This window comes from Rhinolophus ferrumequinum, chromosome 22, assembly GCF_004115265.2.
Source record: "Rhinolophus ferrumequinum isolate MPI-CBG mRhiFer1 chromosome 22, mRhiFer1_v1.p, whole genome shotgun sequence".
Classification (NCBI taxonomy): Eukaryota; Metazoa; Chordata; class Mammalia; order Chiroptera; family Rhinolophidae; genus Rhinolophus; species Rhinolophus ferrumequinum.
The window spans coordinates 35,950,130-35,972,774 of record NC_046305.1 but is presented as its reverse complement, the minus strand read 5'-3'; the positions used below and the strand labels follow the sequence as shown (position 1 = coordinate 35,972,774).

The window sequence follows — 22,645 nt, the reverse complement described above, 5'->3', positions numbered from 1 at the left end:
CTTGGAGATTTAATTTTATCTCACAGATTTTGTTCTAAGATGCACTCACTCGCGAGCATTTGATATAAAAGAGCAAAAGATTTTATAAATCACAGTATCTCCGTGATGTAATTAAAATGCTACATCCTTATTTATGTGATGTCGATTTATGTGAGCTCGGCTGAACGAACATTAGCAGCATGTTTCATAGCACGTAGCCAAGCACTAAAGACCAGGCTCAGTAAAGGAAAAGCCTCTATTTTTAAAAGATTCCTCATAACTCTAAGTGGGCAAAGAAAATTCATTCAAGCACAGCCTAGTCCATTACTATGGCCTGAATCACTTTGGTTGACACTTTCGGTTATTTTCTTTCACCCACCTCCTAAGCATTAAAAAACTATATATTTAAACTCTCCAAATCAATAATTACAGAGCTTCCTAATAACCAATCACACAAAAATTCCCGTAGGCCGAGAAATCAAAAAATAATTTAGCATCTGTGCTTAGAATCTGATTTGACTTAAAAAAAAAAAAAGGCAACTTCTAAAAAATACTGCCTTTTTGCATTTCTTTATATACAAACTAAATAAATCCAGAATTTCCATGGGCTTCTATTTTAAACACTGGTAAGAAACTTGAAACACATTAAAATCCTGCAGCATTCTCAACTTATTTTCCCACTTGGAATTCACAAGAATGATAAAGATATCACTAACCCTATTACTTTCACTTTTGAGTAAACTAACTCCCCATATTCATGTAATGTTCTGGAGCCAGAACCAGATAAGCATTGCAAGAGAAGGGCTTAGAAGAGTTACTTGCACAAAGCATTACCTAATTATATACGTGTCATTGTCTAAAATCTTAACCACACCATCATTCTGTAGTACTTCTGAGTTCTTTCACTTCTGCTCTCTAATTTCAAAAATAATAGCACTGGGGCCGTCCAGGTGGCTCAGGCGGTTGGAGCTCTGTGCTCCTAATGCTGAAGGCTGCTGGTTTGATTCCCACATGGGCCAGTGGGCTCTCAATCAAGTTGCTGGTCCGACTCCTGCAAGGGATGGTGGGCTGTGCCCCCTGCAACTAACAACGGCAACTAGACCTGGAGCTGAGCTGCGCCCCCAACAACTAAGACTGAAAGGACAACAACTTGACTGGGAAAAGTACTGGAAGTACACACTGTTCCCCAATAAAGTCCTGTTTCCCTTCCCCAATAAAAATCTTTTAAAAAAATAAAAATAATAGCACTTCTGAATGGCTAGAATTAAAGAAATTAATTTGGGTGGTGTGGGTAATTGGGAGGAGGAGGTGAAAACAGCCCAACATTTGAATATATGCTCATATTTCAAACTGACTTATTTTAAATTTCAATCAAATTGGGATCTAAAAAGGTATGAGAATGAAATGTTCTAACTACCAGATGTTAATTTAATACAGATTGTGATATAGAAAGCATGTCCCTACAAGATAGATATGTTTTTCAGATAGATTGCATAAATTTTATGTATGTCTTTTCAGAGGTCATAACCTAAAGCCCTATTTACTTGAACTCAATCTGGGAAAGAAATGCTGACCAGGGCAGGAAAAATTTTCTTACTTAGCTCTATTAAGACATTAAAATGCCAGTTCAAATCCTTTTTGTTTGTTTTGAGTAGGCCAGACTACAAAACAGAGACAAGAAAAAGTCAACAAAGACCCTGAACGTCAACATGACCTTGGCTAAGATTTACATTTTGTCAGGCCAGATGACTCAAACAAGTAAACTTAGGCACTTCATCAGTGGCTGTCTTGGAGAACACACCACAGGGTTGAAAAATTGGTGTTTTCAGCAGTCCCCATCCTTTGTCCTTGAAGAAAATTCATCCTCCCTATCTTCAGGCACTCTGGTTATCTTTCTTGGTGAAAGAAACCTGGTTGAGATGCCAATTGTTGACCCAAGAGAGCTATGATTCATTCCTTCTATTTTGGGTTCCTTAGGGCTAAGCCTGAGCCACAGTATTTTCTTCAAGGCCCTTGTCCTGGTCTAATGGGCCACTGCCTAGTAGAATATAAATCTATATTTGCTGCTTAAATATTTTTAACAGCTTTTTCCTTTTTCTTTCTTTTTCTTTTTTTTTTTTTTTTTTTTTTTGGCTCCTTTAGAGACATAAAAATATAAATATAAACCAGGTGCTTAGATTCACCTCAGGGATACTCTGGTAGAAAGAGCTAAACTAGGAGTTAGATTCCCAGTTCTCAAGGTAGCCCCACTACTAAACAACTCTGTGCTTCCCCAAAATTTTTTGGGACCCCGGTTTCTGATTTGCACAAGTGGGCAACCAGAACAAATGATTTCAAGGTTGCTTCTATGTCTATAAATGCTCCTGACCCTAATTCTTAGTAAGTCACTTCAGTTTTTACCAGAAGTAGCAGGATGTAATGGAAAAAACATGGATTTGGAATCAGACACACATAGATTAAATCATGTTTTAACCCTGAGGTTAGAACTTTGGTGCTACTCGATTTCTTTACTATAAAACAGAGATAATATTGCCTGAATCACCAGGTAGTTATAAAGATTAAATCAGACAATGTATGTCAACTGTTTAAAAGTGGTTTGCTTACAATAGAGCCTCAATAACAAAAGTTGCCCCTAGTTGGTTTTCAACTCAGGACTTAATTTAGAAATCACTATGAATTTGAGGCTTTCAGTGTACCACTTATTAATACGTACTATTTCTTCAATTGTCACATTAAAATTTTTCTTCTTGATATCTAGTTCCATTTTCAAATAAAAAGTTTGTTTCTTGATTTCCTTTCTGTAAATATTCTCCAAACCAGAGTAGTCTCCTTTATTACAGTTTTCTTTTTTTTAAGGATAATTGCTTTCTTTGCTCTGATTCTTGCTTTATAAATGGATGAGTCCACACCTGAACTTTTGGTATTCTCAGCATCTCAGAAAAGAGATGTGGCTATGTTATATGCATTCAAGTAGGAAACAAAGAAATATAGAACATGAGTCTCAAGGAGACATGAAAATCTTTCTGGGGAATACTTACCTCTCCAAATCTCTCCACGTTTTGTATTTTCGATAAGTTTCCACCAATAGACATATCATCCAAGCTAGAAAGAATTTTATTAATACTTCCTTCACTGGACGGTCTATTTTTCAGTTTGGATCGGAAAATGTCTCCTTGGACCCATAACGAGGCTTGTTTTCTGTAAAAAGGAGAGAAAACAAAATAATCTTTAAAATAAGTTACGATCATCTCAGAAGAATGATATTTTATAGACAAAAAGATTAGTAGATAAACCTTTACATATCAGAATAGAGAGAATATGAAGTCTTAGAATAAAAATATAGTCACTTTCTAAAACCAAAATAAACTATGTTAAAGTTCTATATAAAACACAAATAACCATCTTCCAATATATGTCTATACAGCCATATATAGGTTGACTATTAAAGTTCTCAGATGCTTAGAACAAATTCCACAGCAATAAAGATTGTGAGCCCATTTTTCTTTTATAGATTTCATGAATTTGAAATCTGTAAGATTTTTCTCAAATAGCAACTTGATTTGTCAGTGAAAATAGTTGGAGTGAATTGGACTCAAAGAGGTAGGTGAAGGAACTTGAGTTAGATGGAGCTATTACCTCACAAAAGTATTAACTAAACACCTAATTGTGCGTGGCTCCATGAAAGGTCCTGAACACATAACTTTAGAAACCTACTCTTACAACCTAAAAGCAAGGTTTCTAGCCTCAATTAGATTATCCTTTGGAGGGAAAAATGTGTTTGAAGTTTATCTGTAAGTTTATCTATAAGGCACAGTTACAACTGTTTTCAAGGTTATAAGAAAAGAACTTAGAATATGTAAGAAAAATGACAATTTAGGGTTTCTATTTTTATTGATGGAGTCGCCTTCATACATTCTTTTAAGATAAATTACCCCATAGAATAGTTTTCATTCCATTCTACACCATACTGCACAGAATAGAATTTAACTAAAAACATTATAGTTCGTTATAAGGAATATCAACATCCAATGAAATTACAGCATTATCAAGGAGATGCTGCCAATAAGAACATAGGTTTCTTTTTTAAAGCAAGAGAAAGATCGAGTAATACTTTCTCTCAAAGGCTCCAGATATCACATAAAATTCAGGTTAAAACATGAAGGGAAAAACAAAACAAAAAAATCCTCTCTTAAATGTAATGTCTCATTGGGCCCTGGGGAAGAAATCCATCTCACCTTTTAAATAGTTTATTTTCAAATCAGAACTTTATTGTTTATGTTAAGTATTGTTGAAAGTCTTGAAGAAAAGGTTTACCTTTAGATTATAGCAAAATTTTATATGTACGATCCTTCCCATCAAGCAAATCCACGTCTACGTATCAACAGATAGAATACGCACTTGTGTACACAATACAAAAATGTGTGTTGTGACATTAATTGTAATAGCAAAATAATGCACAACCAGCTTATTAAATTACAGTAGATCCATTCTAGAAATATTATGTAGCCACTAAAAAGCCTGGGATGAACTTATATGTGGTGACGAGGAAGAGTACCCATGAAACTGAGCATTCGTGAATTAAAAATGTAAATAACAGTGTGGAAAGTGTAATCTCATTTTTTTTTTAAAAAAAAGGGGAAAAAAATGTTACAATGTTAACAAAATGTTCACAGTTATTCAGAAGAATTTATACCAAAATATAACTAGCTACTCCGGAGAATGGTGACAATGGAAACATTCACTTTCTACTGCATAATGTCTACACTGTTTGACTTTTTAAAAAAATGTGCCTCGTTTGCTTTTGTAAAAGATAAATGATAAATATATACATATATACATACATACATAAATATCAAAGCAGAACAAAGCTAGACTAAGTATGAAAATGAACCTTTAAAGTTGCTATCATAGAAGATAGCACATCATTACATAGTTTTAATAACAGTATTTATAAAGCACCTTTAGAAGTCAGTAGAATGAGTGCTGAAATGTTAACAGATGGGGTGGAATTAGATGGTTGGGGGGCGAGGGGCTTTTAAAAAAATATCCTATCCTGCTTTCGAATAAGAGATGTTTTTTTTCTTTTCCCTTTCCCTCATTTTTCAATAGTTTCCAAATAAAGCAAAAGGGAAAAAGAAATACCTTCAGGTTCGATCTCTGAGACAGCCAGTATAGAGGCTTTAGATATAAAATATGTTGTTCATAACTTACCATTTCTAACATTGTTCTAACATTGAAACTAGTTTAAATTATTTTAAGAAACTTCCAGCATGTTTCTAAACAGATTAAATTTAAAAACAAACATCTGGTGGATTTTTAAATACATAAGTAAAAATAAAATTCCAGAAATTGATACACATCAATTCACTAGGCAGTGTGGCAGTATCTGCTTTCTATAGTGGCAGATTTCTTTTTTTTCTTTTTTCTTTTTGGAAGCAAACCAATGAGAGTAGTATTTCCGAGCTTAGGATATGTAAATTGGTGAGGTTAGCATAAGCAGACTCACATTTAACTTTTCTATACCAGCTGTAAAAATATATATTCAAAACAAACTCTTCTTAACTTTTTCTTCCTTTAAGGAAATCTTCATAAAAATCATTAAATAGCCTCCCTGATACTTTGCATCTTCAAAAATCTTGCTTTAATTTTTTTATTCCTCTGGACTATTTCCACTTAATGTTACACCTAGCATAAGCCTTTATGTGATGTTTGAATCCTATCAGGTTGGTGCAAAAGTAATTTCAGTTAAAAATAATTGCAAAACCACAAGTACTTTTGCACCAACCTAATATATCTTTCTAATAGTAGTAAATAGCACAATCCTTGACACAAAAAATAACTGTTAAATTCGTGAACGAACGCCTTAGGCCTCCAGTAAAAACTCCCAGTAATAAAGAACTACGATTTCACGGGGCAAGAAAACTCAGCTCTGTCACAGATGGTGAAAAACGCAGATAAGTAAAACACATGGAAAGGATAGGGATACACAGATAAGACAAAATTCCCATCCCTCAAGAAGTTCCCAGTTTAGTACGAGAAAAATAAACAACTGAAATACAATATTAAAGCTCTATGACGAAGATTTGCTTAGGACCCTGAAGGAATCAGAGAGAAATTCTCTGAGAATCCAGAAGTATCTCAAAGATGAGCAGGGCTTAGCCAGCAAAGAGTATTCCCAAAGCAAAGAAAACAATGTGGGCTTAAAGAAAAAGTGCTATCAAAGAACACAGCATGTTTGAGAAAGTAGGTTGTTTGCTTTGGCTGAAGCAGAGGGTATGTGAGAGGAGAAGAAGGCGGGAACCCGCTCACGATGGGCCCGCACACTAAGCTGAGGAGTTTAGATTTGATCTCAAAATTGAAAGGAAGACCCTCTAAGGGTATTTAGGAATAAAAAAAAAAAAAAAAAAAAAAAAAAAAAAAAAAAAAAAAAAAAAAAAAAAACATGAAGTGGCAGAGAAGCTGGAGGGTCTAAGAAGCTAAATTGAAAAAAAAAAAAATCCAATTCTAAAATGTTGTAAAATGCAAACTCTGATGGTGCTGCCAACCTAAAAATGAAAATTACAAAGTGACACCTTTCACTTGCTCAGTTTAAAAGGCTCAATCTGTCCCATCACTGGAAAGACTTGATTTGAACCTGAATATTAAAGATGAATAGGTGTCAAAGCTGATTTGTGTGTTGCTAAGTGATGCAGTATCCTAGTGCTTCTGAAGAAAAAGCAGCACTTTACACAAATACCTTTTTTTACTGACAATGAAAACCACGCTAGCTTTCATTGTGGTGTCTATTACTCCTTAAAAGCCTCATCTCAAACAGAAGTAAAACATGTATTTTTAAGTATTTAGCATTTAAAAATCAAATCCTGTGACGCTAACTGTACCAGCTCAAAGTAAATCCTTCAGTAATGGAGTGCATTCTTTAAGACAGTGTGACATAACTGACCCTCTGCCAACAGAATGTGTGCTTTGAAGTGATAAGGAGAGATTTGTCTTGATTTGAGCAGAGCCTTGTTGAGAAAGGTAGCAGGTGTTGGGGCCATTGTTTTTGGCCAAGTCATGGCCCTGTGTTAATCAAGTTTGGGCTAGCGAGGCCTGGGACATAAGAAAAGAACTAATTTGGCTTCATTATGAGCCAAGTCATAGTTAATTCTGATGTTGAGCCCTCATGGGTCTTTTAAAATCTGCTTTTAGAAGTCCCCTAAAGAAAGCCAAGTCGGTTGCATTGTTATAGATGTTTTTGAATTCAGAACACATGGTAGTTACTGTGCAACTTCTGCTGCTTGCAGCTGACCTCGTCTCCCTCACTTCCTTGAGTCCAAGCTAATCTTATCTCCACATCATCCATATTCATCACTTCTTTCATCCTAGACACATATTTTTCCACTATGACCCAACCCTGATCACAGTGTCCATCCAAAGCCACCATGTGGTCATTTCGTATAGAAACCCAACCGATTTTCTAGCTTGGCCAAGTCCTGCTCTCCTGTGAGCTGAGGACCAGTCCGCACTGCATGCCTCCTGTCCCACACCCCAGGGCTCTGATGGAAACAGAGGTAGTTCCTGGGCTAGAGAATTGGGCTAAGAAATGATCTAACTTGAGATCAAAGGAAGACAGACCAGAAAGTAGTACCCAAGATTCAGGAGGTAGAAAGAGACAGGTATTCAAGGAGTACTACTCATACTTTGTACAGATGAAAGATTTAATAGGAAGATGTTTAGAATTTATGGGAGAATAGGGGAAGGCTCCAGATTCTGAAACATACAGGAAAATGTAGCTTGATTTAGGAAACTCCCTAAAAAGATTTAGCTAATTGTAGTTTAGGTATAGAAACCCTCAATCTGAACCCCACAGAGCACTGGTATTGTGCCAAAGTATAAGGTTTATTGCTTACATTTTTTCACCTCTAACCCTTTTCACATGGGAAACAAAACAAAAAACATTCAATCTTCTATCTTCAGCAATTGGCATGCATTTCAAGATAAATTTCTGATGCCACCATTGCAAAGAATTCTTCTGTACACCTTATTCTTAATACCTGAACTCACATTAGGATTTTATTTTTGCTTAGCCGATAGATTCAATGCCAACTGACCTTCAAGTGGATCAAATGATGAAACAGTAAATACTGAAAAGCAACTCCAAAGGTTTTAATAAGTGTTACTGCAAAAATGTGACCGTCAAATAAATAGTACAAACTCAGACCTATGCAACGTACTTGTTATTTTAATAAATAAACCACAACATTGTCTACTATTACTTTAAATTCTTTTGTTTATAATATTTCAGATTTTAAGTTCTGTATTGTAGGAGTAGCAAGTCCTTAAATCTTTAAAATAGATTATTTTTAAAAATCTACTTTTCTTGACCTAGTGCATGTATCTGAAAAAAAAATGTACAAAAGAAACAGTAGGCATCAATTACAATTAAAAACTCAAGCTGTTATTCTTAGACACTTTCAAGCATTTTTTTTCATTTCTTGAACAGGTTTTCTTCATCTTAGTTTTGGTAATTTCTTGAAATAAAAAGCACTGGTTGAACTATTAATTTCTGATGTCACTCAATTCAATGGTGAAACTTACCAAATGCTATAAGCCCCAAATTGATATCTGCAGAGTAAGAACGAGCCGAGCCGCAGACCCTTGTTTTACGATGTGGGCAGAGGCACCACATCAGGTGGGAGCTTGTCAGAAATGCAGAGTCTCAGGTCCCACCCCCGACCTACTGAATCACAAACTGCATTTAAGAAGATGCCCCAACGATCCTCAAGCACTTTAATACTTGAGAAGCATAGCAGACAACTGAAGACATAGCTAAATTAGAATGCTGCAAAATATCCAACTGGCCAGACATTGATGAAAATAAGCAGAATAGGGGAATTTCTGACTTAGAAATGAAAAAGAGTTTAGCCACAATATTGTTATATCCTTAAAGATAACTTCATTCAAAATGGAAACTCGACTTGGCAAAGACACAATTTTGTGCAGCATCCCGATTTAGGCTTGGTATGAGTTCTCTCTCTGTCTCAGGAGGAAATTTTTTTTTTCCCCGAAGGGGAACAGGACTTTATTGGGGAACAGTGTGTACTTCCAGGATTTTTTTTCCAAGTCAAGTTGTCCTTTCAGTCTTAGTTGTGGAGGGCGCAGCTCAGCTCCAGGTCCAGTTGCCGTTGCTAGTTGCAGGGGGCGCAGCCAACCATCCCTTGGGGAGTTGAACCGGCAACCTTGTGGTTGAGAGCCCACTGGCCCATGTGGGAATCGAACCAGCAGCTTTCGGAGTTAGGAGCACAGAGCTCCAACTGCCTGAGCCACTGGGCCGGCCCAGGAAATTTAAAAATAAAAACAACAAAATGGTACTGGGCCCCATAAGTGAAATGCTTTTTATTTCAAGGAATCTCTGTGAGCTGAAAGTCCCCTTGGGAACCCACTATCAGTCCCTCAAGGATCCCTTTATTATGAATGAAAGCTTTAATGAATCATGATCCAGAGAGGTCAGTGTAGTGCCACACGGTGAATGCCCAATAAATAGAACCAGACAAATCATAAAAGAAGCCTGATCACATCTTTTTATTTCAAAGGATGTCTCTGAGAAGGATGAGTTAAGATTTTGGTTCAATAATACGTGTTTGAACATCATTTTGAGAACTTTGAGGATGTTTGGTAGAAGACATATGTGGGGCTCAGCATGGTATTTTTAGCTTAGAAACATCAGCTTTAACTAGAAGAAAAGCATATAATGGTTGCTTTGCAAACAGTTTTATTTCTATCCTAGAAAAAATAATTTTAAATATAAAATGTCATACTGTAACAAAGGAGAGGTCTTGATATGCCAATGTATCAACTTACAAAAATGTTAATAAATATCTCTTACTGCTGGTGACACAAGAGAAAGGTTTCTTCAAGACATAGAAATCAAACACCTGGGCATGTTTGGTATTCAAGGACCAGCAGGATGTGACAAACCAGCTTTCCTAAAGTCACAAATTTAGAATTAAATTACCTAAAAAGCACTGATTGCATTGCTCAGATTGAAAGAATACAACCCATATAAGGTGCTCATTCATTTTTGACAGATGAAAACCTATGAGAAAACTTTTTAATCCTCTTATTTCTTTTCTGATGAATGTGTTACTTATTCATGCCTTTGCGTCATCATTCACGTCACTCTCTTCATCTCTCATATCATCAGTCCATCTTGGAAGCCTGAAATTTATTTCAGGCAATGTCCCTGGTACCCATCTCTAACTCTTCAGTCCAACTTCTAGCCCCGTGGAAGTCCCCATCCCCTTTAGAAGACAGTCCAGTAGTCTCTTTTTTAGCTCCTGTGGCTCCAATCTCCCGCCATCTGATTCATTTTCATATTGCTGCAGCCCAATCTTCCTTAAATAACATATGGATCAGAGGACTCTCCTACTTCAAATACTCCAAAGTAGAAACGCAATGAATAAGAGAAGTTCAGAATACCCACATCCACATTAGGATCTGTGGATCTTACTGTACATATTTACTGACTCTCTATACAAATGGGCAATATCTACACAGATACACTAGTTTCCTATCTACACCAAGCCGCTGTAGCAAATTACCACAAAGTTAGTGGCTTAGAAGAACACGTAATTACTTTTATACAATTCTGGAGTCAGAAGTCCCACATCAGTTTTGAACCAAATTTCCACTACAAACAAAATATTATGGCTTGACTTTAAAAGACTGGCAATACCAAGTGTTTGTAAGTAGCTGAGGAAACTGGCACTCCCACACACTGCTGATGGCAATGTAAATGAGCACACCGACTTTGGAAAACTCTGGTTAACACTGGCGACAGCTGACTGTTCCAAACACAGGTATATATCCAACAGATAGGTGTGCCAAAAGATAGAAAATAGCCCAAAAGCTTATATACTCTATGACTTTATATATACTACTCTGGAAATGACAAAATATATAACAGGAGAGCATGTTAGCAGTGCAGGAGTCAAGGAGGGGATAAGGGCAGGAAGGGAGTATGACTGTTCAAAAGCAATGTGAGGGTTTCCTGTGGTGATGGAAGCATTCCCTATCTCAACTGGATCACTGTCAATATGCGGATTGGGATATTGTACCAGAGTTTCACAAGATGCTAGCTTCAGGTGAAAGTGGGGAAAGGGCACACATGACCTTCTCTATTAGTTCTTACAATTGCATGTCAATCTACAATGATCTCAAAATGTTTAATTTAAAAAAAGTGTGTGTATGTGTGTGTATTACAGTCAGATCACATCACTCCTCTGCTCAAAACTCTCTGCTGACTTTTCATCTCACCCAAAGGAAAGCCAGACTCCTACAAGGCTTGGGAGGGACCTGGTCACTTTGCCTCCTGGCTTCATCTCCCACTGTCCTCTGGTCAGCCGCAGTGGCCTCAGGCACATTCCCATTCACAGCCTTGGCCTTTGCTCTCTCAGTGTGAAGCCCTCTTCTCCAAAATACCCACGAGATTTATTCTCTCACTTCCTCAAATCTTTGCTCAAAAGTCTTTTCCCTGAGCTCCACAACCACCACCATATTTAAAACTGTTTTCTCTAGCATCCCCTATTCTTCCCTACTTTATTTTTCTGCATAGCACCTATTATCATCAGAGAAACTATATAATGTATACATTTCCATATTAACAGTATTCTCCATAATGTGTAATATATATAATATATTCTCTATAGCGCACTATTGCTACACATAACAATAAAGATAGTGTTGAGTGAAAGAAACCAGACACACATACTGTCTGGTTCCATTTATAGAAGGTTCAAAATCAGGCAAAACTTATCTATGGTGTTAGAAGTAAGAATAATGGTTACTTGGGCAGAAGAACTGGGTAGTGAATGAAAGGGGCACGGGGGGGCTTCTGGATGCTGATAAAGGTTCTATTTCCTGATCTGGAGGGTCGTTACATGGGTATGTTCACTTTGTGAACATTTACTGAGCCTACCTCTCAAATCACCCAGCTGATTATACGAAGTCTGACAATTCAGTTCGCCAACTTGCTGCAACAATGCTGCTAACGTTTTTTGATATCAGAGGGATTATTCGTTATGAATTTGTACCAACTGGACAAACAGCTAACCAAGTTTACTATTTAAAAGTGCTGAAAAGGCTGCATGAAAAAGTTAGATGACCTGAACTTTTCACCAACAATTCATGGCTCTTGCATCGTTACAATGCACCAGCTCACACAGCACTGTCTGTGAGGGAGTTTTTAGCCAGTAAACAAATAACTGTATTGGAACACCCTCCCTACTCACCTTATCTGGCCCCCAATGACTTATTTCTTTACCCAAAACTAAAGGAAATATTGAAAGGAAGACATTTTGATGACATTCAGGACATCAAGGGTAATACAATGATAGCTCTGATGGCCATTCCAGACAGAGCTCCAAAATTGCTTTGAAGGATGGACTAGGCGCTGGCGTCAGTGCATAGCTTCCCAAGGGGAGGTACTTCAAAGGTGACTGTAGTGATATTCAGCAATGAAGTACTGTATTTCCCTGAAAATAAGATCTAACTGGAAAATAAGCCGTAGCATGATTTTTCAGGAGGACATCCCCTGAACATAAGCCCTAATGCATCTTTTGGAGCAAAACTTTATATAAGACCCGGTCTTATTTTTGGGGAAACACGGTATATAGCACTTTTTTCTAGTTCATGAACTTAATTGTCCGACCTCGTATTTCACCTACATGAGCCTTCTGCCTGGGCTTTAAAAATGGTATGCTTTCCCCCATCTCAGGAGCTTTGTGTGCCCCTCCAACTGGGACACAACTCACACTAACAGCACTGGCTCCTTTTCACCTGCAAGGTCCCGGCGGCTTAAAGAAGCCTTCCTTGACTACTCAATGTAAAGGGCTCTCCCCACCCCCAGGAGTCACCTCTCTCCCCTGCTGCTAGTCTCTATGGTCGTATCACCCTCAAAATCATTGCATATACAAGCTTACACACTTGTTTATGGTGTGCTCCTTCCATAAACACCCTGGGAGTAAAGGGCTTTGTCCGTCATGGTCACTGCTGCAAGCCCAGGACCAAAAGCATTGCCTGACAATGCACACCTAATAGACAGTTACTGGATGAAGGAACAGCACCAATGTCTTCTGCCACACAGTATGTCAAGACACAGGCTTGGAAATGAAAAATAATACGAGTTGGAGAGAACAAAAGAAACGTACAGTCAAGTAAAGTGATACTCTGCTGTCACTCAGAGGCACAAAGCAGATTGGGCCACAGAATGCCACCTGGAAAGAGGTAATCAAAAAATCTGGGAGAGCCCGTGAGTAATGCAGACATTTCCCATGCTAGCTCTATGAGAAATATTGCGAAATATAGAAGGTACAGTGCCTTCAGGAAGGATCTGACCAAGGAAATAGCAATGACTAATTTTAATACTTATACTTAACACTCACATTAACTTCCTCAGTTATACAAGGAAGTCATTCCAGCACCTCAGTGTTCACACACATACTCGGAACTATAGTATTGATTCACACCTAAGGAAAGATTCTAAATGTTATAGCTTAAGTGTCTATAAATGAAAAACACCTTTGTTTATAACTAGAGTGCCTCTGCCTCATCACCCTAATTTCTTCTGCTATTATTTTGAGATGTGGTTGAGAAAGGAAGCCTCTCAGGGAGGTAGGAAGGAGGAGTGTGCAGGCATGAAGTGGGAGAGCTGTGGTATCTGATGCCCTAAGAAAAATCAGGTGAACTCGCCCAGTGGGAGTCTCAGCTCCGTCTCCTTCTCTGTGAGCCGTGCACCTAGCAGAGCGCCAGGTGCCAGGTGAGCATTCAGTAGGTAGCCAATTAATGCACATTCTTCCAAACAATGATTTTAAGAGATCACCTAAAGAATCAGGCTTTGGAATAATTTTTGTTTTCTAATCCTAAGGCCATTTATTCCACGTCAGTAGGTAATTTGTACAAGCACGAGGCAGACACATAGCACAGAGCTCCACGCTATAGGCACACATAATGCAAAATAGTGGAAACCACCGGGGGAGAATCTGATAAAGAATAAAGCTTTAAAATAATGCAGTTATTTAATTTATATCTCATAGGCCAAAAACCTAGGAACTTCTGTCTTTTTTAATGATTCTTGGGTATTTTTTCCTTGTGTATTTATTATACTTTTGCCTTATTCTTTTAAGCTAAAGAACAACTGCACATTTTTCAGCACTTGTGTTCTTATTAGCTATTCCTTCTGGGACTGGCCATTAGAGTAATTCCTCAGCAGGCTCAGATCCTTGTCATCATTTCAGATGCTGATCGCTTACTTATGGCATCTTCCTGTAAAATTCATGATCATTTGTTTCTCACCAATATTAAAATGATTTAAATGGGAAAGGAATTAATTATATGGAAAAGAATGCTATTCAAAATAGAGCCATCCCAGTATAAAAAGAAAAAATGGAAACTTCAGTATAAGACATCACTAACTGATACCACTTTGGAGCTGGACCTAAATCAGTTAGGTATTATTTCATCTCATTTTATTAACAGGTAAACAAACTGATGGTAATTTCTAAAATTTTAAGGGGCAGCCAGAAAGGGCTATGCCCTTACAGGTTAAATCTCTCCCCCTTGTGGTCTGGGGTTTGACAAATAGTTAATAAATGAGTCCGTGAAGGAATAATTTATATAAGTATTGAGGAATGAATTTATATAAGTATTCTTTTAAATAACGGTCATAAAGCTAATTAATGGCAGGGCCAGAACTAACACCCAGTTTTCGCTTTTCCTCCTCGGTAACTCCTAAGTTGCAGCTACACTAGCAGGGGAATTAGTTGTCAGAGAGCAGCAACCTCACCGAAGTCAGTGATGGACCTGAGTTGTGTGGTATGTTTTTTTTTTCCATTCTGCTTTTAGACATGCAGACAAAAGAAAAGAATGAAAAGTGCCAAGTGGGATGACATAAGAAAATTGCACTGTAGCCAGATCACACATAGAAAATGACAGAAAAAAGGTAGGCAGAGATCGCTCTATGATTTTCTTCTCACTCTCCCCTGATCTAAGAGATATAAAAGGCATGAAGTTAGAATGCATGAGCTGTCAAATCGACAATATTCCATCAGAACCACTGACTTCCCTAACAATGCAGCCATTTTATAACCACAGGTCTGACACACTCCATAACCAGGGGAACGAGGCAGAAAAGACCAGGATGTAATTCGATAATGAAGACAATAGACTTACTCTTCCAGGAAGTGCTGCTGGGGTCCTATAATGGAGCCCGGCCGACATATTCTGATCCAAGCAATTATTTCAGCGTGTGTAAACCTGTAGTGTTTCATGACATAACAGGCTATCAACGTCCCTGTTCTTCCAAGACCAGCTGTAAGAGAGGGAAACAGAATAAGAAAAACAAAATATAGCAAATGCACCTACAACTGAAATCCCACCCTGCCCAGAAACTATAATAGTGTGAAGTATAATGCAAGATTTTTAAACCCAGACAATAATGTGATGCTTTTTACATGATGTGAAGTTAAAAAATAATTCTAAATCCAGAAATCTTTTAAAATAGATCATATGGTTAAAATTAACATGTATTAAAGTATAAAAATCAGCCCAAAGGTCTTGAAAAACTACCAAGTTCAACCCGAGGGCCTTTGAGAATGACTGTCATTGTGGCTATTGTTAAGGCAATGCTGGACCCATGACAAGTACTTGCAAAATATCACCTGTCAGTTATCTCCTGCTCCCTGACCTTGGCTCCAGCCCAGGCTGAGATGAATCTGCAGTTAACTGTTTCTGTGTGTGACCCCTGAGTCAGTAGTGTAACTGATTATATTATTATGGTCATTTTTTAATCTATTTAATTGTTTTTTAACTTTTCTTAGAATAAGGAATCACAGAATTCAAGTTAGAAGACACCAAGATATCATCAAGCCTCATCAATAGGTATTGATGGAACTCCTACTACCTGCCAGGTACTATGCTGGGAGCTGGGGATACGGTGACAAATAAAACAGACACGGAGCCTGCCCTTGTGAGAGCACACAGTCCACTGAAAGAGAACCGAGCACACAGAAGTACTCAAGTTTCCTTTCCTGAGGCTCTTCCTCTTTAACAACTTCTGTGTCAGTATATTTTCCTTATGTTGACCCCAATCTCTGTTATGTAAGATAAATTAAAACAATTAGAAATGATTTTCAAAGAAGTACTGGCTACTGTCATGAACTGTGGCTTCTTCAAAGTGTTTTTACAAATTGTTATATTTTTTTCTCTCTCCAGAGAAATAAAAGTGATAGGACTTTAAATGTTAGCCAATTTTTTGAAAAGATGTACACTGGCTTCCTCCTTTCCCAAAGATATTCAAAAACTTGATCAAGCTATAGGTTCTCAAATATAGTGGTTGTTGTCCACATCCCAGAACAACTGAGACCCAAAGATACTAACCAATTGACTCACATTTGTGTAACACATGAATATGGAATTCGGGACTAAAATCCCCCAGGTGTTTGGACTCTCACCCCAGAATTCTTTCCACTCGTGGCTCATCCATTCTGTCACTCACTTCTATGAGTGTTGACTGAGACCAGCTGTGTATGAGGCACTGTGATAAACGTGGGGGATGAAAATATGAAGGCAAGCAGGACGCCTGCCCTCAAGGTTTACAGCGCTGAGCTAATAATGCTTATTTATAAGCATTTTCTAAATCTTTCCATATCTGGCTTCTTGAAACTAAACTCAGTACTATCAAGTTTTATTTGTTAAGTACCACCATAAGCAAGGCACTACGCTGAGTTATATTTCCACTACTTAAAATCTGTTCCTATCTCACATACACTTTTTTTAACAGAAAGATAAAGTGGCTCTGTCTTTGTTTTTAAATATTAGATTCGGCAGCCCAATGTTTATTCATTGCCTACTACATACCCAGGACAGGGCTCTGCTCATAAAATAAGGATATATAAGCAAGTACAGGATATAATCCTTGACCATGATGAGCTATCAAAGTAGTGTAGACATAAGAACATTAGCTAAGAAGCAATAAGAAATGAGGTTTACAATGAAACTGGGCTCTCAGAGAAAGAAGGGGCATGTGAGCTGCTGGTGTCTTCAAAGAATGTGTCATTGATGACAAGGACCTTAGCAAAGTCAAGAAAAGGAAGGTCACCGAACAGTTTCAGCCAAGTGTCCGATGCGTGCAAGTCTGGCAGGACTGGAGAACGTGTTGTTGTGGGTTGAGTGGGAAATAAGGTTGGACGGGCGTGGAGGAGCCTGTACACAGGTGAAGGGGTTACCAGCCTATGGGTACCTGGGGTTCCCAGGACGGCTGAGGTATTGTCAGGAGTGCTCACATCCAGATGCACAATGCTCTGAGCACTGATCAAGTTACATCTCCTCCTGTGTGTGTTACTCCTCAAATGTATGGAGACGGTGCTTGGAGGAACAAAGTTCAACTCATTGGAAAAGTATTACAGAATTCATATCATCAATAGCTAAATAAACATACAACTGCGATCATGTAAACATCTCTATTTTTCTTTAACCAATGGGAAGGGCAGAATGAAGCTGCCACATATTTGGGGGGCAAGAAAGTGACATGAGGAAAGCAGATGGATCTGGCAGCAGCATGCCAGCTAGACTGGAAAGGACAGAGAGGAAAGCCTGAGAGGTAAGCTGGCTGGCTGGGGCAGGAGAGCAAGAGTGCCTGAAAGGGGCAGGGGGTGGGCGTGACAGCAGTAGTGAAAAGGAAGAGCTGAATTAGAAAGACATTTTGATTGGGTCACAGGGAAAGTTGAAGATGACTGATATTTCCGGCCTGGAAAACTGTTATAATGTCAAGTTCATGCATGGAAATATTTAGTTAGAAAAGGAAATAGGGGAAAGTTGATGACTTCATTTTTGATACGTTTAAGCACCTTCCCCCCAAAAGGAGGGGTCCTTTGGTCAGCTTTCCCTAGTCAAATAACAAAGAGAATCTTCTCTATCTCCCTAGTACTTGGAAATACACAGTATTTCAGCAAATCTAACATACCATCATGTCATCTAATGGTGTAATTACACCATTAAGTTCCACTAAGTGAGAAAAAATTAAACTATGATATGCTATCAATTTAAAGATCTATGCTAGTTTTATAAATGTGAAAATATAAAAAAGCTATGTCTCTACATCAGTGTCTTTCAATCTTTTCTTCATTATTGTTCCCCCTCCTGAGAACCTCTTTAGAGTTTTTTTAATTGTCCCCCATGAAATTTTACTTCCACAGATATGCTGCATATCTCTTTATGTGCTGTAGGTAATCCTGCTTTATACAAAAAATGGGTTTTTTTGCCCCCAAAAAACAATTTTGCATCCTTGGGAGCAGTATCACCTGGGATTGAGAATACACATGGAAAATACAAATGAAATCACAATCAAGCCCAAATTTATAGATGTCTGGCATTCCCTTCCCATTAACCTTTCCTTTTTAAAAATTATTTTTACACTGTTTTGATGAGAAGGGTGTGTGTGGTGGGGCGGGGGGTGGTGGTGGTGGTGTGGGAATTACCTGGCTTTCATCTGAAGTACCTTTTGCCCCATATCAAACACCAACATTAATTAGAAAAGAGTAAAGTTTAATTTATGGGCTCAGTGGGACTCTTCTTTTAATATTTATAAGAATTAAGAGTAACTTGTCTTTCTGTTTCTGCCCAGAGCAGATACTTTGTTTCTGCACAGTTGTTCACTCCCCAGACATCTGACAAAACTACAGGTAATTGTGTTGCTAAACCACAGCTGGATGGCCTGTAGCAGGACCCAGGGCTCAGCTGTTACCCAAAGTCCCTCCTTCATGTCACCAATGGGGGTCTCTGTCTGGAGAGAAGATGGCCTTTATGGAGACAACACTACCTCTCGCTGCTCCCCTCCCTGTGTGAGGGGCTGTCGGGCTCCTAGTCACACACACTCACAACCCCCACCCCCAAAAAAAAGGTGGTGCAGAAAGTTTTCACATTTCTCTGAAACTAAAGTTGCTTCCCCCTTTAAAAAAGAGTCTATAATTTTGATCTATAAAAAGAACCTACTTCGCACTCAATAGTTAGGAGCTCTTATCACAATTGAACAGAATAGGAATGTTTTGCTAAGTTTCTATAAAAACTTTAACAAATCTGTTAAAGCATTCATAATTAAAGGGGTCCCTGGCACAGTAAGACAAGAAGTTTAAAAATAATCTATTCATACCAAGTTAAACGCCAATCATGTTACAATTCCAGGTGGTTCCTAAAATCCCTATAAAACATCAACAATCACACACCAGAATAGCATAATGGTCCCACTTTTTAAATTATTATTTGTGCTAGAAAATTTCAAGAATTCATAGCCATCTCTTTTATCAACCAGAAGGTGAACTGCAGATACCAAATCATCACAGGATTTCATATCCCCAGTAAGTTAGTTTCTCATTTGTCTCTCCATTAGTACCTTATGTTGAGGCATGTTCGTTCTCTTTCCAGCAGCCATCAAAATAGAATAAGATTCTCTCTCCCCCCTCCCTGTAGTTCAATTAAAATCTTCAGTGCTGCTTGGATTCCCAGAAAATTAAGCTGAATTAATTAGGGCAGATGTCAAAATAATTAACAGGCCTATAGCAGATAAGTATGCTATTAAAAGCAATACATCTGTAATTAAACTGAAGGTATAATCCTTATAAAAGAATCCTACGTGTGTGTACAAGTGGAAGCAAATGAAATGACACTCTCAAAAAGATGTCACCACATGTAAATGTGACCTTCCTATGCAAGAACAAACTTCAATGCTAAGGGTTCTGATTTTAGGACTTCCAGTAAGATGGAGTAGATAAACGCTGTGCTCACCTCCTCCCAGGACCACATCAAAATTAGAACTAAATTATAGGACAATCACCCTTGAGAACCACCTGAAGACTAGCTGAACAGAAGTCCTATAACTACGGATATAAAGAAGAAGCCAAGACTGGAATGTACTAACTATACCAAAACTACAATAAATTACTTTTAATGCTAAAATAAAAAATGCTCTGATTTTAAATAAAGATATAAAAACCTCTGCAATATAAATAAATATATTTCTTAAAATGTCAACATTCACGGGTCAAGGATATAATACATAGAATGTCTGTAATGAAAATATTTAACACTAGAATGTCATATTTTCACGATGTTTGTTATGTAAGGAGTGCTATCAAGAAAGACGCTAACTTTTAATAAAAGCTTTGCATGTCTTCTCCCTTGAATTTGTCAATATAGGATATGACACACAGATAAACTATAGGACTTGGAAATCATAAAACTGACTGATTCAGAAATATCGTCAAATTAATCCCAGGAAAAATGCTGATTTTCATGACACAAAAATAAAACTTTGAAAGAGAGCGTATGACTATCTCCTTTTAAACACGGGAACTGCCATATTCCCATTAGATCTCAAATTCCACTGGTACTTCAAATATGTGAAATGCAGGCTCTTTCCTGAGCCTGGGCCAGCTTTAATAAACTGAGACAGAAAGGCAAATTTGGGGTGCAAATTCACCACACCTGGGGCAAGTCATCCCACTGTGACTTGACCAGAACTGAAAACAGCTGTCTGCAATGATGAAGAAAGGAGACCTTCCTAATAGAGCTACCACCCCCTGCCAGAAATAGGGCCCTATCCTGCCAAGAAACGGGGAAGGGGAGAGTAGGGACTTTGTAGCTGTGGCTGACCTGACAGAAAGAACCCTCGTCTAAATCGGGGCCACGTGCAGCTCATTTCTCTCTCTCTGCATCTCTGGCAAAATGTAGCTTCCAGCTTGTCTCACATGTCGAGCAAAGTACCTCCACCTACTCAAATCTTAAACATAGAAACAAGGGCCTACAAAATGGTATTTTAATTACTGTCAGAACCAAAGCTGTGCTTGTCTGAATAAGTCAGTTACAGCAGCACTAGGCACCTGAAAAGAACAGTATAATCCCCAACACCTACTAGACAGTTAGCATAAAACTCAGCAGACAGGGGTTTTGACTAAAAACCGTGAGAACAGCACCACCCAGTGGCATTACAGAAAACTGCATGTGAGGAACTAGAGGCTCCATCCCAAAGTACCCAAAGTGATTCAGAAATGAATGACTCCAGTAAAATACCTTCCATCATGCTGGAAAATCTGCAGTGGAATTTGAGCCTCCTCAGAGTCTAACCACTAGGCTTAAAGCAAATGTTCTTTCCTATTTTCTAAGCAGCCGACACAAGATTGCCAGATAAAATACAGAATGTAAGTCCCACGCCATATTTGAGACATATTTATACTAAAAAAGTATTCATTGTTTATCTAATTCAAATTTAATGGGCGTCTTGTATTTTTATTTGCTAAATCTGGCAGCCTTATGCCATCTATAATCTGAAACACCACCTATCCCAAAGTACCCACCGCTAGGGACCAGAGATTCATTTACATAACCAAGTCTTTCAGTTTATTCCATGAGGCCAGCAAGCTAGCCAGAGCCCAGGATGCTGCCATCCCCTCTCAAAGGGCAGGAAAGACTGTTCCACGATGCAAAAGACTAGCAGGGGGAGTGAGAGCAGAGGGTGAAATGGGGGTACAGATAGCTGGGTCATAAAATGAGACCATTAAATAGCAGATGGATGGAGGAGGGTGGAAAGGAGATGGGCAATCTGGAAAGAAAAGAGTAACGGGAGCTAAAAACCCTTGCCTCTTGACAAGTGTATTTATTTAAAAATGTTCCGGAAAGCATTTTTCTCAGTCTGTTGAGATATTGCTTCCAGGCATAACCTCTTTTTGGCTCAAATAAATTGTTATAAAAATTCTCTACAGGTTTGGACGTTCTTAGGTCAACATGTGCCTGACAGACCCCTTTAGTGGAAAGAGGTGATCTTGCCTGAAACAACCCACTCTTTTCCCCTTCTTCCTGTGAAAGCCTTCCATTTTGTGCGCCTCAGAGCTCCTTTCTAATTGCTAGATGGGACGCCGCTGCCCGATTTGTGAATCATTGAATAAAGCCAAATAACAGTAAACAAACAAAGGTGCCCTGACAACCTACAGGCACTGCTGCTATCATTTTCCATGAGCATGACACTTGGTAAGTCCAGAAAAACTGCCTCGTCTGGCAGGTCACACCACCACCGATTACTCACAGCCAAACTCCTTTCTTTAGGAAGGGGTTATTTAAGTAGGTTTGTGTTCGACTTTTCTGAAACATAAGAATCTCATTTTTTTCCTAAGACACTAACTGGTTTTGTCTGATGTGATTTGCTGGCTTTGGGCTCGTCCCACTTCAGAAACACAATGCCCAGGGAGGCCTCGTACGCACCTTTGCAGTGAACTGCGATTGCCCCTTCCGTGTTCTCACAGATATTCAGGAACCTTCGCACGATGTTGTCACTGGGCGTGCTGCCGTCTATGAAGAAGAGGTCATAGTGCTCGAAGCCAGCATCTGTGAAGCGCTTCGCCTCGTAAATCTTTTTGTTCAGCCTCACGATCGCTGTCACATTATGCTTTTTGAAATAAGGGAAGTAGGCTTCAGGGGCGTGAAGAGGATAACCTAAAGGGAAGAAGGAGCTGTAAGCGAAAGGCAGGCGTTTCATCTTACAGAACCCAGGAACATGAAACCCTTCACAATAACGTTCATGAGTCTCAGCAGTGCTTTGGAGGAAAGAGCATTTCACGAGAGTGGAAGAGGTCGCGGCACATTC

General features: G+C 38.5%; 1 protein-coding gene across 2 annotated transcripts in view; it reads right to left on the bottom strand.

The window, feature by feature from the left end:
* The window catches only part of CDC14A (cell division cycle 14A), a 147,186-nt gene that overhangs the window by 21,238 nt on the left and 103,303 nt on the right, over positions 1 to 22,645 (bottom strand). For both annotated transcript variants that reach the window (XM_033093974.1, XM_033093973.1), the window contains exons 9-11: positions 22,264 to 22,494; positions 15,187 to 15,325; positions 3,018 to 3,177 (exon numbers count right to left, since the gene is read on the bottom strand). In XM_033093974.1, the coding sequence (XP_032949865.1) occupies positions 3,018 to 3,177; positions 15,187 to 15,325; positions 22,264 to 22,494 (530 nt within the window). The remainder of the gene's footprint in view (positions 1 to 3,017; positions 3,178 to 15,186; positions 15,326 to 22,263; positions 22,495 to 22,645) is intronic.